The sequence below is a fragment of the Mercurialis annua genome, linkage group LG4 (genome assembly GCF_937616625.2).
Source record: "Mercurialis annua linkage group LG4, ddMerAnnu1.2, whole genome shotgun sequence".
NCBI lineage: Eukaryota > Viridiplantae > Streptophyta > Magnoliopsida > Malpighiales > Euphorbiaceae > Mercurialis > Mercurialis annua.
Window position 1 is genome coordinate 35,786,530 of NC_065573.1, and position 14,081 is coordinate 35,800,610.

The following is a 14,081-nucleotide window of genomic DNA, read 5'->3' on the forward strand; positions in this document are numbered from 1 at the left end:
ATTTAAAATATTAACCAATTTTATATTTATGAATCTTTTGACATTTTTTTCATCCACTTCTTTCTCATTAGTTATAATTATTTGTTTTTCTTATTAAAATCAATTAAACAATTAAATCAATAAAAATCCAATTTTTTTTATGAAGAATTAAAATCTAATTAAACTTAATTGAAACAATCAACCTAATTAAACCAATCAAAATACAACTAAAACTAATCAAACCAATCGAAATCTAATCAACCCTAATTTAATCTAATTAAAACCTAATTAAAAAAACTTAATTGAAACCTAATTAAGATCTAGTTAGGACCATCAAATCGCTCTCGGTTCTCCTCCTTTAAACCGCCACCGTCCTTACAAACCACTACCGCCAAGCGTGCAAATCGCCTCCACTGCTCCTAAGAGAATGGGCGAGCTCCTTAACAGACGAAGCTCATTTGTTTTTTTAGATAAGACGAGCTTTGTCTGAGAACCAAGTTCGTCTCAGTTCTAAATGGAAGGGCCCTTCCGCTCCGCGGAGGTCGATTACTTAAAAAAAAAATTAATAAGGAAAAGTGTTTTTTTTGGGTCCCTCATTGAAAAAAATTCAATAAAAGACATTTGAAAGTTTAATTTGAAAAATATTGTAAATATTAATGGTATTTTTGAACTTTTTTTTAATAATTTTAACTCTGTCAACTGCCATATTTAACGTAATGGTGTCTTTTGTAGATTTTAAATTTTTAAAGTGTTTAATTGCCCTTTTATAAAAATATTGGAGTTTAATTGTGCCCAAAATTAGTTTAAGGGTTTATCTATACGCTTGAGGGAACTATGAGGTTTGTTTACACCTTTTGCCAATATTTTTCATGAAGCCCGAATTGGTCTTTTTAGACCTAACGTTCTTCTTCTTCATACAAGTCTACTGCTGCTCCGCCAGACCTCCACCGCTACTCCTTCTTTAATCCGACGACAGCCCGGGTCTAGCCTAACCTAGCGTTCAAGTAGTTCTCCCCTGTCAATATACGATACAGTTTACTAATGACACTACAACCGTGCAACAAAACTCTTCCTAATACTTACAATAAAAGGTGAACACTCAATTCGTAATCTTGATTACAATTGTTTCATTAATTTTATGTCATAGTTAACTATCATTATTAGCACAGTAAAATAATAATTATTTGTGCTGTTTTTGTTAAAATTAGCAGTGTTGTAATTTTGTTTAAATTATTTGTTGTTAATTCTTTGGATATATGCTGCTCTTAAAAACAGACAAAGAGAAGAAGCTAAAAGTGACTCGGAAGAGTATGACTCTCGATCGGATAATGCCGGTGAAGACGGTAAGACGGGAAATTCTGAAGTAATAAATAAATCAATCAATCTCACATTCAGTAATTAACAATAAAACAAAATGGTTTTTGAATTCGGAATTCTGCTAAACATATAAGCATTCGGAATTCTGCTAAACATATAAGCATTCGGAATTCTGCTAAACATATAAGCAGAATCAATTTTATGTTTGATTGCATATTCTAAAGAAGAAATGTCATAAAGGTTTATTTAGGTCGGTACTCCACTAAATTTTCGTCTGCATAGCCGTTAATGTTGATTTGATTGTGTATTTTTTTTTTGTTTATTCATGTTGGTTCTTAGGAACTAATCGCAAATTTCTAAGAAGACATCCAAGAGAAAGTAAAGACCAAAAATTTAGCATGACTAGCATTAAAGCCAATGATGCTAGTAGCGATTCAGAGGATGATCCGGGGGCATCTGACACAGATCAAGAGCATGGAATTGGTGTCAATACCCAAAAATTTATCAGGTATGTATGGGGATTTTCTCTTTTATGCTTTTATTTTTGGTTTAAATTTGTTAGTTAATGTAAATGTCGTTATGACTTGAGATTATTATGTAGCTGATCTGTATTTCTATAAACAATTGAACCTGTGAATTGCTGAACTGTTTATGTTGAGATCTTTGTATAGCTAGAGGTTTTCATCATACAGTCCTTTCCGCCAACATTTAAACAATTTATGCTTAATTTACTGTTCAATGTCATTTTTTCAGTCCTTTTCACAAACATTTGGACTGCAATTTATCAGAAGCAGAGGTTCAGAATTTGTCGAAGAAAAAATGGGAGTATAAATGGGAATTGCCTGCATTTAATAAGAAGAATTGCAAGTGGGTAGGCACTGGAGAATGTTTTCTGAAGGTACAAATGCAAGATAATTATGAGTCTTCGTGAATTTTTTTGTCTTAAAAAGGAATTGGAGCTTGGTTGCAGAGATGATACAGTTTCTTAATTTGCAAATTTTCATACATTCACTGTTTTTGTTATTATTCGCTCTTTCTTTCATTTTTTTTGCAGGATGTTAATGAAAATTTTGGCTATGGTTTGAAAGAAAAATTATATAAGCATTGGTTAGAGACTTACGAAAAATCTGGCGGCACTGATTTTTGTTCATCTAAGCAAAGATTTTTCTTCTCCATATGTAAGTTTTTTTTTCTTTGCTCTTATAGACAATAGTTTATCATGTGGTGCTTGTTTACATCATGTCTTGCTCTTATTCATTCAAGTTATTTGTTTATGCACAATAGCATGTGGAGTAATTCCTCGGAGGATCTGATGGGGTCTTAAAAATGCATGTTGCGTATTGATTGTTATATTTGCTTTACATGAAGGGTAAAAAAAGCTGATGTTGTTTGAATTTTGAAAATTATCACCAATTTCTTACTTTAGACATGATAAATCATTTAAAAGTTTTTTTTGTTCTTATGTGCTAACTTGAAAAGTATTATTTTTGCTGACTATTAATGATTAGTTACTTGGTACGAGAAAAATCAATGTGTAATATATCCCGTTAAATCACTGGCAAACAATGAATATAACTATTCTCACTGATATTTGTCTAAGAATATACAACCCATTTTTAATTTGATTGGATAATTTTGCTTCTGCAACTGATACTGTACAAGTCAGGAAAATGTTTTGTGCCCTCTTTTGTTCGTATGTGTAGTTATTGGTACCCTCTTATGTCTTTGGTAGTTATTTTCTGAGGCTAGCAATAAGAATATTTTGACGAAAGCATTTTAATTAGTTCCTCTAATCATTTATACCATCACTTACTGTTTTAATGATCTTCTCTACGTGGCTTGGCAAGTTCAATTAAAATGAAATTTGGCTGCCATTGAACAAACTACTGGTCTGCTCTGATATGTGATGATCATGCTAAAATAGGGATCTGGAGTTAGAAAAGCTCATTTAATTGGAGGTTTAGGAATCCTGATGCAGGATCTTGCACTCTTGGTGCTAGAGTACTCGAAACTTAATATCTTTTGGTCTTGGCTGTTTAGTAATGATATGCCAGAACATGCTACAATATTAAAGAACAATCACAAAATTAAAATAATATAGTACCATTCTAAGTTCTTGTGCATTGCACATATTGCTATTATTAGTTCTTTTAAAGATAATGTGCACATTGGCAAAATGTCATGAAAGTCCACTAGCCCTTTGTATCAAAGTACAAAATGTTTCAATCCATAGAGAGATTAAGTGATTAACTATTGGCTTTTCCCACACTAAAAATAAGGAAGCAAGAAGCAACTTTTATTCCATATATTTGGCAATTGGTTTTTTGATTTTGTTTTCTATGGTATAAGATATGCGTTTTGTTAGCTTGCTTGCTCTTCTCACAATAAAGAAACTTATGATCAAATATGTCTTCTTTGTTTTACTAGGTAATAGCTACAGAGATTTTTTGCATTGCAATAAGAAACCCTTTTATATCAAAGGAGTCGAAGAAGACTCAAGTATGAAGGTTGCTTACATCATACATGCGGTCAGTATACATGCTTCTTATCCTTGTTATATATGATTGTATGATTCATCTTTGGGGATTTTTTTTTTTACTTTTATCAACTGAATAAAATTAAACTTGATGCAGCTAAATCACATCTTCTCTACTAGAGATCTTGTTAGAAAGAATGATTCTAAAGTGGCCAAGCATCAAGACTCTGCTCAGGATGAATTACTTACTGCTGATGGTTTCCTTGATCGTGGGTTTACTCGTCCAAAGGTATCGTTGAGAAGCTATATGCGATCATCTTCTTAAGCTACTTTGACGTAGTACTGAAGCTTTACTTCATGCTCTTGGGATTGTTGACTTTAATGGCAAGTAGCAATGTAGCATGTATATATAATTTTTTTATCTACATATATACTAGCCTCAAATTATTTATTTTAGATTTTTACTGGCCTCCTAGATACCGATTTAAATTGTCTTTTAATTCACTTGGAAATTTGATGTTCATATGCAGTTAGTTGACCTTGTCCTTTAGAACTTCAGTCTATTATTCGTTTGTTTGCTCACTTATTTTTGTTAACCAAAGGAAAGTTATGTCAATAAGAAATTTGGGTATTTTTATATACACTTAGTAGCAATTGTTTCAATGCTGTGGTACAGGTTTTGATCCTACTTCCGTTTAGAAGTATAGCGGTTCGGGTTGTAAAGAGGCTAATACAACTGACTCCTCAGGCTTACAAGGTATTCTTGGTTTCTCTATTCGTGAATCGTGATGCAGTTTTTTAATGCAATACTCTGAGCTTGTTCTAAAGTTGCAAACTCTTTATCTGAGACGTTGTTGTGGCCTATGTATATAGTATGCGAGTAAGATCTCTTAAATAAGTTTTGCCTATGTATACTGTGTGCAAGTAAGATCTCTCAAAAAAGTTTTTGCAAGTCGCGAACCACTGGTGCTTTGTGTTTGATTCATGTTCTGATTCTTCTAGTTGGTTAAGCTTCCTCTCTATCTTGCTTGTTTCTCAGGTAATTTAATTACTAAAGAAATTGATAAACTTTGCATTTCGATCAGTAAAACTATATATTTAATCTGCTGAATAGTTATGCAGCTTTCTTCTTATTAGTATGAAAAAAATTCTTTGCAAGGAAGTCAATTACTTGTTTAGCAGATGATTCTCATCTCATCCTTGTACAAGCTTACGTGCCTCGTTCAGACTTATGCATATTGAGGAGGTTTTATGCAATATGCAAATAAGGATCATAATATAAATACCAATTTATCTTAGATATTTTGTATAGTCCGTATATTGGATAATTTAGTACTTGTGAAAGTTGTTTATACTGTTCTTTGCTTTTTTCACTTTCTTGGACATCAAATATAAATAAAGAGAAAAAATTGGAGTCCGTTAGCACAAGTACTGTAAATGCACTCTGCAGAAATTGGATATAAATTAATTTTTTTAGTTTAATGAAGGATATTTGATCTAATGGTTGGTTGGAGAGTGCATTCACATTGCTTTTCTTGTGCGAACATACTTTCCAAACCATTACCCTAAAATGTATTCCTTGCAGTTACAGACCTAAAGGCCTTTTGAATGTAACATGCTAAATGTGATTGGTTGATCTGTGATGATTTTGCATGCTAGCACCAAATGTAGCTCGGTTTTCTAAAATACTTGACTTGAATGATATAATAATCGTCCCAAAGAAATGTGTAGTGAGATTTCACCACTATATTTCATGGTCATCATTTCAAACTCAAGTCTCTTTTTATTTTTGTCTCCTTATTGTTCCTCATTTGAGATATGCAACTACTCGTGTAAAACACATGATGATAGCTTGTCGAAAGGTACTCTATGTGTGTGTGTGTGTGTGGTAATGATGAGTTATCTAGATTATTAAACTTCTGTCCATCTTCACAGGTTAATGTAGAACATGTTGATCGTTTTTATGATGAGTTTGGAACTCAAGATGATGAAGATAATGTAGATGTTGACAAGTCTGTCCAAAATGTTGAAAATTCTAAGCCTCTGAAGTCTTCAAAACCATCTGACCATGAAGCACTTTTTGGCGGCAATAACGATGATAACTTCATGATAGGCATAAAGTTTACCAGGTGAATATTGATCATTCAGTGTCTAAATGAGTTCATAAAGTACATCTTTGTCTTGGTTATAGAATTTTTAGGGTTTTGTATTAGGCAGTAAATTTAAATATGCATGGGGACCATTTGTGAAGACATGATGTATGATTTCATGAGCAAAGTTTGAGGTTCTTATTTTTCTCAATTCCCAAGATATTTTGCAGTCTGCTTATTAGTAGTACTGTTTCAAACCAATATGTCTACAAAGTTTAGAATCTTGAGATGTTTAAGCTTTTTTACAACATGCATTTATATTTCATATAATAATTACTCATCCGCATTCATTTTGGTCAGAAGACTAAATGCTTCTATCTAGTCATTTCTGCACCGTACTTGGTTCTTGAAGCATAATGTGAAGATTCAGTTTGCATGCAATCTTCATGCTTAATATTACATAATTTTTGTTAACTTGTAGGAGGAGCATAAAGTTGTACAGTGATTTCTATTCCTCAGATATGATTGTTGCTTCTCCTCTTGCCTTGCATACGGTAAGGATCCAGTACCCTGTGTTTTTGTTTGGCTGACTGAATGGCAGGAAGACCCACAACCTATAATATTGGCCACTATAATTTTCTCTAATAGGGGATAAGCTTATTCTTAAAATTTGAAAAGAGAGGACAAGAATTATTTTAGCTGTACACTTGGACTTGATGGCTCACTATCTTATTTTGGTTATCCATTCTTTTGCTAGTTTCACAATAGAACGGGTCATTAAAAAAGGCGAGTTTGAATACAGGTTTTGCTGTTTAATTGGTCAAAGTTTTGGTAACAATGATAATTTAGTAGGAAATACTATCCAAAATGATTTTAAGTGGAGACTTTATAATCACTGTGATGTTTCTGTTTTGTGCTTGTATATGTGGAGTTTCTGTTTCTTGATTAAGATTAGTTCAATTTTTGCATTACATGTAACAACACTACCTTGCTCTACATGGCGCAGGACCCTGCAGCTATTTTTGTAGTTGGTACGAGTACAATATTTTAAAATTAAGGAATAATTACTAAAACCCTCTAACATTAGGTCGTAATTACTAGTTCTCATGACTTTTATAATGTCAATTGATTTCTCCCTATCATTTGATTAAATTCACTAAGGGTCCAATTTTAAAAATTTATAGTCCATTTTTTTGACCTTAAGCTGTCATTAAATATGCTGTGACTATTTTCTTGCGATTGTTAATTTTTATGTTTCTGCGGAGGTGACATATATTTTCTCAGTTTCTCAAGCATGAATTAATGTCATTTTGTCATTTCAGAGAATTGAGGAGGCTATGAGTAGCAAGGAAAAAGATTATGATTTCCTCTCTTCTTTGGAGGTATATTTTTACTTATTTGTTGGGATATTGGTGCATCTTAGAATTTTCCAATCTTGTTTATTTTGTTACATAGCACCATATGTTGAAGTATTCAAAGCTGTGTGTTTTGTTGGTCTGAGCAGGTTCTTGTTATTGATCATGCAGATGTAATAGCACTGCAGGTAATATTAGAAAGTTATTAGTAAAGTTATATACTTGTTAAGCATTTTACTTGACTTTATAGTGTTGATTTTCTTTTTTACTCTTCCCCTTTCGATAAATAATTTCCAGAATTGGAATTATCTCAGCAATGTTCTTGAACATTTGAACTTGATACCTTCTAAGCAACACGGGACTGATATTATGCGCATAAGAAAGTGGTATGTTGATTGTTGCTTTTCTCCTTTTTTTATTTTCTTTCAAGATTTGCTTTTCTAGGTTTCGATGCTTATCACAAAGTCAAATAATTAAAAAATTCCGAACTTTGCAATTTGATTCATTTGACCTTATCAATTTTGGACAAAAGAATACATCTTTGTGTTAAGCTAGTGTCACAGTGCTTACTGGGATGTATAATGTTGGCATTGATATTTTAGCTGTGTAGAAGGCCTTAGACTGAGTAACCTTAGACTGAGTAAATGATTTTATTTTTGAGAATGATTTTTTTAATATCAAACATGAGCATTTGACCGACCAAATGATTTTCTTAAGAGAGTAAGTGAATGAATATTATATTACAGATGCTGTTAACTTGATTTGGTCAATTAAGTAATGTGTAATTATTCAAATTTGGGACAAATGCAAGTCAGGGTCTGAGTTGGATTATCATGTCTGCCAAATTAATTTTGTTTTCTGAAGTAACTCACTGAAACTAATAATATGCTCAAAGTTTTGATGCCGCTTTGACAATATCTTCTCACTTTAAATGGTTGATAGTTTAGATGCCTTTTAGAATGATGGATGAACTATAACCTCATTTATATTAAGATTCTTCACCAAATCTGCTTGAAATATCTTGATTTATCAGATTGTCTTTCTTCTTTAGGTATCTCGATAAAAATGCAAGAAATTATCGGCAAACCATTATTTTATCACATTATATAAACCCAGGTGATTTTCTTCCCATCTTGTTTCTTCATGGAGGTTTTTCACAGTTTGGCTAGTTACTCAGAAAAAGAACTGATTTGGCTAATTAGTCAGAAAAAGCAAATCAGTGTTTTATACAGACTTTGCATCACACTGGTGCTTTAATTTCTATATGTGCTTTTTAGCACAAAATTGAAGTTTTCTCTGGTTTAATTTTTTATTTATAGTGAGTTAGTCATGTCTTGCTTCTGCGAGAATGTGCTGCAATAATGTAGACAATCTTTCTTTCTTTTTCCAGATATTAATGCGTCATTCAATCATCAGTGCGTTAACCATGAAGGGAAGGTGAGTTTCTTTTTCTGTTCTTTGTTTCACATGCTTTACGCATTGATCAGTTTGTGTAGGATTCTCCATACCCTAAACTATATTCTTTTGGTTGCTTTGAGGCTTGAAACTTGAAACGCTCTCTCAAATCAAAAGGAGTAGAAAGTCTGTTGTCTGTAAATTTTATTAAGCTCACATTTCCTGCACCCAGAATGAGAAGTAATGTCAATTGTGAAGAAACTTAGAAATTTAGTTGCTGGTATTATGGGATTGTAATAGTGATAACAAAGAGAAGTGGGGCTTGGGCTGGAAGGCTCAAGATAAAAGCATATTACTTTGGGTGAACTTTATCCTTTTGTCATTCTCATTGCTACTGCCAATACAGTAGCTCTATATGTATAGAAATTTACTGAATAAGATGGAGCTCTTGCATCATGATGAGGCAGTGCATGAAAGTTAATTCTAGTTTAGTTTGTGGCTTTTGTCATTTGTTCCATTAGCTTCAGCAGCACCAACGTCTATCCTGCCAACCAATTGGTTGTTACTACAGCAGTAGAATCCACTCTATCATGCATAATGGCATTTACACCTCTAATTATATCAATATATATTTTTTAAGAACTAAAGCTGGGATTCTCTCATTTGATTGTGAAGCTGCTAGGGGTGATTTTACGATAATTTAATATTACTACATTTAAAGCTAGATATTCTCACAACAAATATATGCAATGTGGAGATTAAGATCTATGTGAATTTAAGAAACTGAACATTACTCTCTTTTGTCATTCGATCTCTTATTCTTTGCTTCTGCACGAACTTTGTTCTATTTTATGGATTTTATCCAATTAACATGCAGCGTTTTAGTTATACCTGTCAAATGGTTGTGCAAAAATTGGAAGAATCATTTATTTACTGGTATTTACAGGTAAAGTTGGTATCCACGTATAAAGGAATTCTGCCAAAAATTGAACGCCAAGTGCGACAGGTATATCTGCTCGACTTGTGTGTTCACGGTCAATTAGTAGTAGAGTGATAACCTGGTCAAATTGAGATTCTATTCTTGTGTTTTCCTAGTTCCGCTTCATGTTCTTTTCAGTTTATACTCAGATAAGGAAATCGCATTATTGTTCATGTGTAGTGCAGCAGTTATAGAGTAGTTCCCTATTTATAACAATGCAATGGTTTGGGTGATAAATGCATACTAAATAAAACAGTAAGAAGAATAGACATTCAAGCTTCCAGGATGAAACTATAAATATAGTCTAGGCTTCGTGATTTTTCCATTTAAAATCAACGAATGATAATAGAGCTTTAAGGTCTATCTATTAGCAAAGAAATCGGATGCTTCTATCCAATCAACTAAGAAAAAAAGTGATGCACTAGCAAAATTAGACCTGAGTTTCTGCCAAATTTAAGAGTTCTAGAAGATCATCTATGTTAAGCTTTATATTGATGATATATGATGCAATTTGGAACTTGATTATGCTAATAACTTGTCCTGCAACTCTTCCCCCCTGCAGATATATGAACGGTTTGTTGTAAACTCAATCACAGATGCTGATGATGCTCGTCATGACTACTTTGTCAAGAAGGTCCATCTCTCAAATACTTGCTTTACTTTTCTTTCTGATCTTCAGCAAAAACTTGTTCATCCTTCAAATGAATTGTTTTACCTTTATCTACATGTCCTTGTAGTTAAGCCCATACTATAACGAATTTGACGATTTTAATGCTTGAGGGTTTAGAAATATATATGCAATGCTCCATTAATGTGGCAGTTTGGTGTGATGGAGATGGCTATAAAACCTTGGTTCTGTTTTTGAGTACAAGTAGATTGCCTTTCCTTATGGGTAAATCATAATTTACCTGATTATGGCATCTCAAGAAAGAATCCGGCAGAACTATATTGTAGTCTATGTGCTACTTTTCCCTGTAATCAGTCTCCTGATTGGATAGAGTTGAAACTCTAGTTTCAGTTATATGATTATATCCAATTTATCTTTTATGTTCTGATTAGCATAAGAACATGGAAGATAAAGCATTTGTGTGTTGTAGCAGTAATTGGCCATCTCTCTCTCTCTACTTATGTATGTGCAAAAACAAACACATCACATTTTTTGAGTATTGGCTGATCACAGGATAATTACTTTCTAAGTACAGATAGAGGTGCTGTATATTTTAGTGAGTAACAGAGACGTTATATTGATTTGAGATGTTGAAGCCTTGAATAATCTTAAGGCTTTTTGTGTCTTTCGGGATAAGGCTGTCTTTGGTAGGGTTATCAATGGTCTATAAATACAGGATGCACAGATTTGATTCTTTAGATCGCTCTGAATTGGTTTGAATGTAAAATAGGGCTATCTTGTAGAAACAAATATATTCCAGAAGACAGAACTCTTCCTTTTTGGCCAGCATGGCTTTGGCTAGAAAGAAGAAAAGAACTCAGTTGTTCTGCAGACCTGCAACAATTTTGACAGTATCAACAATTCTAGGTTATGTATCTTTTGCCGCCTTCTATAGGGCTAGAATAGACTATAATATATGACATTTGTTTATGTAACTTCAGCTCGTCTAATGTACATAACTTTAAAAAATCATGATACGGTTGAATGTAAGGCAGTTCTTTCCAATACAATCCAGTAACGTCACATCTTAATATATATGGATACCGCAACCAAAACCGTCGTGTAAAACCCTGCTCTCCATTGGAGAAGTCATCTAGTGTGCTGCCTACTTTACATTATTGAAGTAATGAACTATTGAGCTACATGCTGGTCTGTGAATTACTATATGTTTTGCTAAATGCAATAATTGTGTGCAGAGTGACACCTTTAGAGCTTTTGTAACTGCCAAGCTTTGCTACATGTGCTTGTTCTTTTCATTTTCTTTTTATACTTTAATTGAGATATTTTAAGGGAGTAAAAGAACGGAATGGTACTAGAAAGTTTCTTTGTTCTATTGAATGGATTTTATTTAATGGTGGTTTGCCTGATGCAGGTTTTTCCAAAGATTAAAGATTCTATTCAGGTATTCTTAATATGTTCAGCAATATGAATTTTCCTTCAACTATTATAGTACGAATATTCATTAAAATTTACTGCAGGGAGGAATCATGCTCTTTGTCAGTTCTTACTTGGAATATGTAAAACTTCGCAACTTTTTGAAGTCACAGAACGCATCCTTTTGTGCACTTGCAGAGTAAGAAGCTTCCCTTTTCTCTAATCTCCTTCTATTCATAGGTTTCTCCGATATAATTGCATTTTTTTAATATAATGCCCTACTGCTGGTTGCCATTGTAATAACAAATTGGCTTCGGTCTTTAGCTACACAAAACAAAGTGATGTATCTCGAGCACGACTTGAGTTTTTTGAAGGAAAAAAGAAGATCATGCTTTATACCGAGAGACGTCATTTCTACAGCCGATATAAGGTTCTAAATCCTGTTTCCTTCATTGAAATAGCCTATCGTGCATGAAAACTTATCGACTTCTTGGAGTTTCATTTTCCTTTCCGAAAACACTAATGAAACTTAAATTGTTTATTTTTATAACTATTTTATAAAAAATTGCCGGTTCACCTTTTTCTGTTTCAGTGTTTTTCGTCTGTTTTCGTTTTTGTGCAACATAGGAGATAGTTTGTTTCTTTTACATGAGTTTTCAAGCACACAAGAATGATGTATATGAGTTTTAAATGTCATTTAATCTCACACTGGTAACTCAACTATTCACTTTTTTGGCGATTAGATCCGGGGCATTAAAACTTTAATCATCTATTCTCTTCCGGATAGGATGGACTTCTACCCTGAGGTGAGCACCGAGTTCTGACTTTATAATTGTATATTTAGGCGAACTTTCTTCTTTTCCTTTCTTTTTTTACTATCAATAATTTTCTGATATTTTGCTGTTTATTTGCTCTGGAATATTTCCTGTTGCAGATGGTCAACATGCTTGAGGAGGACAATAGTAACAGCACGTCATGCACAGTGTTCTTTTCAAAATTTGATCAGCTTCGGGTAATAACTCACATATGCGTATTAATTGTTACCGACACGATCTAATTAATTTAATTGAATCAAATATTAATCATGCAGACACGATTTATTAACACGGCTATTTAATTAGGTACACATAAAACATGTTTATGTCAGTAAGTGATATATATAATAATGATTTTCAAAAGTATAAAAAAATGACGATGAGTTAATACCGTGTTGAGTCGGCTTAACAAGGCACGGCACAACATGGAAAAATTAAACGAGTTGAACAGGTTCGCGTGTCAATCTGCAACACGATTTTTTCCAGCTTGAAGTTACTAATCATCTGCTCTTTTGGTATATCTCAGCTAGAACGGATTGTTGGAACTACTAATGCCCGAAGATTGCTAACATCGGACAAGAATGTATTTTTGTTCTGTTAAAGAAGACTTTAGTCTTACAGCTGCATAACTCAGAATTTAGAAGCTGGATGATAATTTTTTTACCTTCGAAAAGCTGAAGGAGAGGATTAGATGGCGGCTTTCCTGTATTTGTATTTGTAATTGATTAGTTTTTGACAGAATAGTACCTTTAACAATTATGTTGGTTATAAATTTTGATAAATTAATTTTACTTATTAATTTGAATGTTTCAAATGTTTAATTTCTTATGATGACGTCTAATTCTAAAATTTAGAAAAACAGCCCATTTAACTATGTTATTGTTTCGACTTTTGACATAAATGGTTGTATGTGTAACTTTTTACATCATAAAAGTTATATATAAAATCATTTAAATTATTTTCAATTAATCCCACTATATATAAATAGTATAAAATTATTTTATTTATATTATAGTAGTTATAATTAAATAAATTTCAATATTAAGTGTCAATTTTTTTATGATAATTGGAGAAAAGTGCTTGTGGGAAGAATTGAATCCACGATCTAGCAGTTTGCTGTGAGCGCTTAACCATTTGAGCTAACTCATTGGTAAATTAGTTATAAATTTATAAAAAAAAAAACTTATATAAAATAATTTAAAATTAAATTTTATTTTCTATATAATTTTTTCATTATCTTTATTAAATATAATTATTATATAAAAAAAAAATTATACATTTTAATTAACATATCATCACCAATAGCTAATAAGATCTCACCAAACACGTATTGTCTACCGGAAACTAGCTACAAATAACAGTTAAACCAAACAAGCGCTATATTTCACTCTTACATCATTACTGTTTCAATATATTATATTAATAAAATTAAATAAAAGAAACTCTTAAATTAATTTTGAATTGGAATGTTTTTTGCAAATTATGCATTTTTTTACCAACGAGCTATAACTGAAATGGTATCAATAGTAGACAGCAAACTGCTAGGTCATGAATTTAAATTCTCTCACAAACTCTTCTCCTTTCCGATTTTAAAAAAAGAGTCGTGCATTTTGTTTACTATTAAGCAAAACGTA

The 14,081-nt window shown here is 32.4% G+C and overlaps 1 protein-coding gene across 1 annotated transcript; it reads left to right on the top strand.

Annotated features, from left to right (window-relative positions):
• Positions 1-866: 866 nt before the first annotated feature.
• Positions 867-13,275, top strand: LOC126677775 (protein NUCLEOLAR FACTOR 1). Its single transcript, XM_050372554.2, has 23 exons — positions 867-1,070; positions 1,255-1,322; positions 1,636-1,804; positions 2,050-2,194; positions 2,351-2,474; positions 3,724-3,824; positions 3,930-4,061; positions 4,449-4,529; positions 5,708-5,901; positions 6,344-6,416; positions 7,185-7,244; positions 7,367-7,405; positions 7,515-7,603; positions 8,269-8,333; positions 8,608-8,654; positions 9,559-9,618; positions 10,154-10,225; positions 11,631-11,660; positions 11,737-11,831; positions 11,957-12,062; positions 12,376-12,438; positions 12,567-12,644; positions 12,974-13,275. The coding sequence occupies exons 1-23, from the start codon at positions 1,021-1,023 to the stop codon at positions 13,046-13,048; spliced, it is 2,016 nt and encodes a 671-aa protein (XP_050228511.1). The 5' UTR covers positions 867-1,020; the 3' UTR covers positions 13,049-13,275.
• The last annotated feature ends 806 nt before the right edge of the window (positions 13,276-14,081 follow it).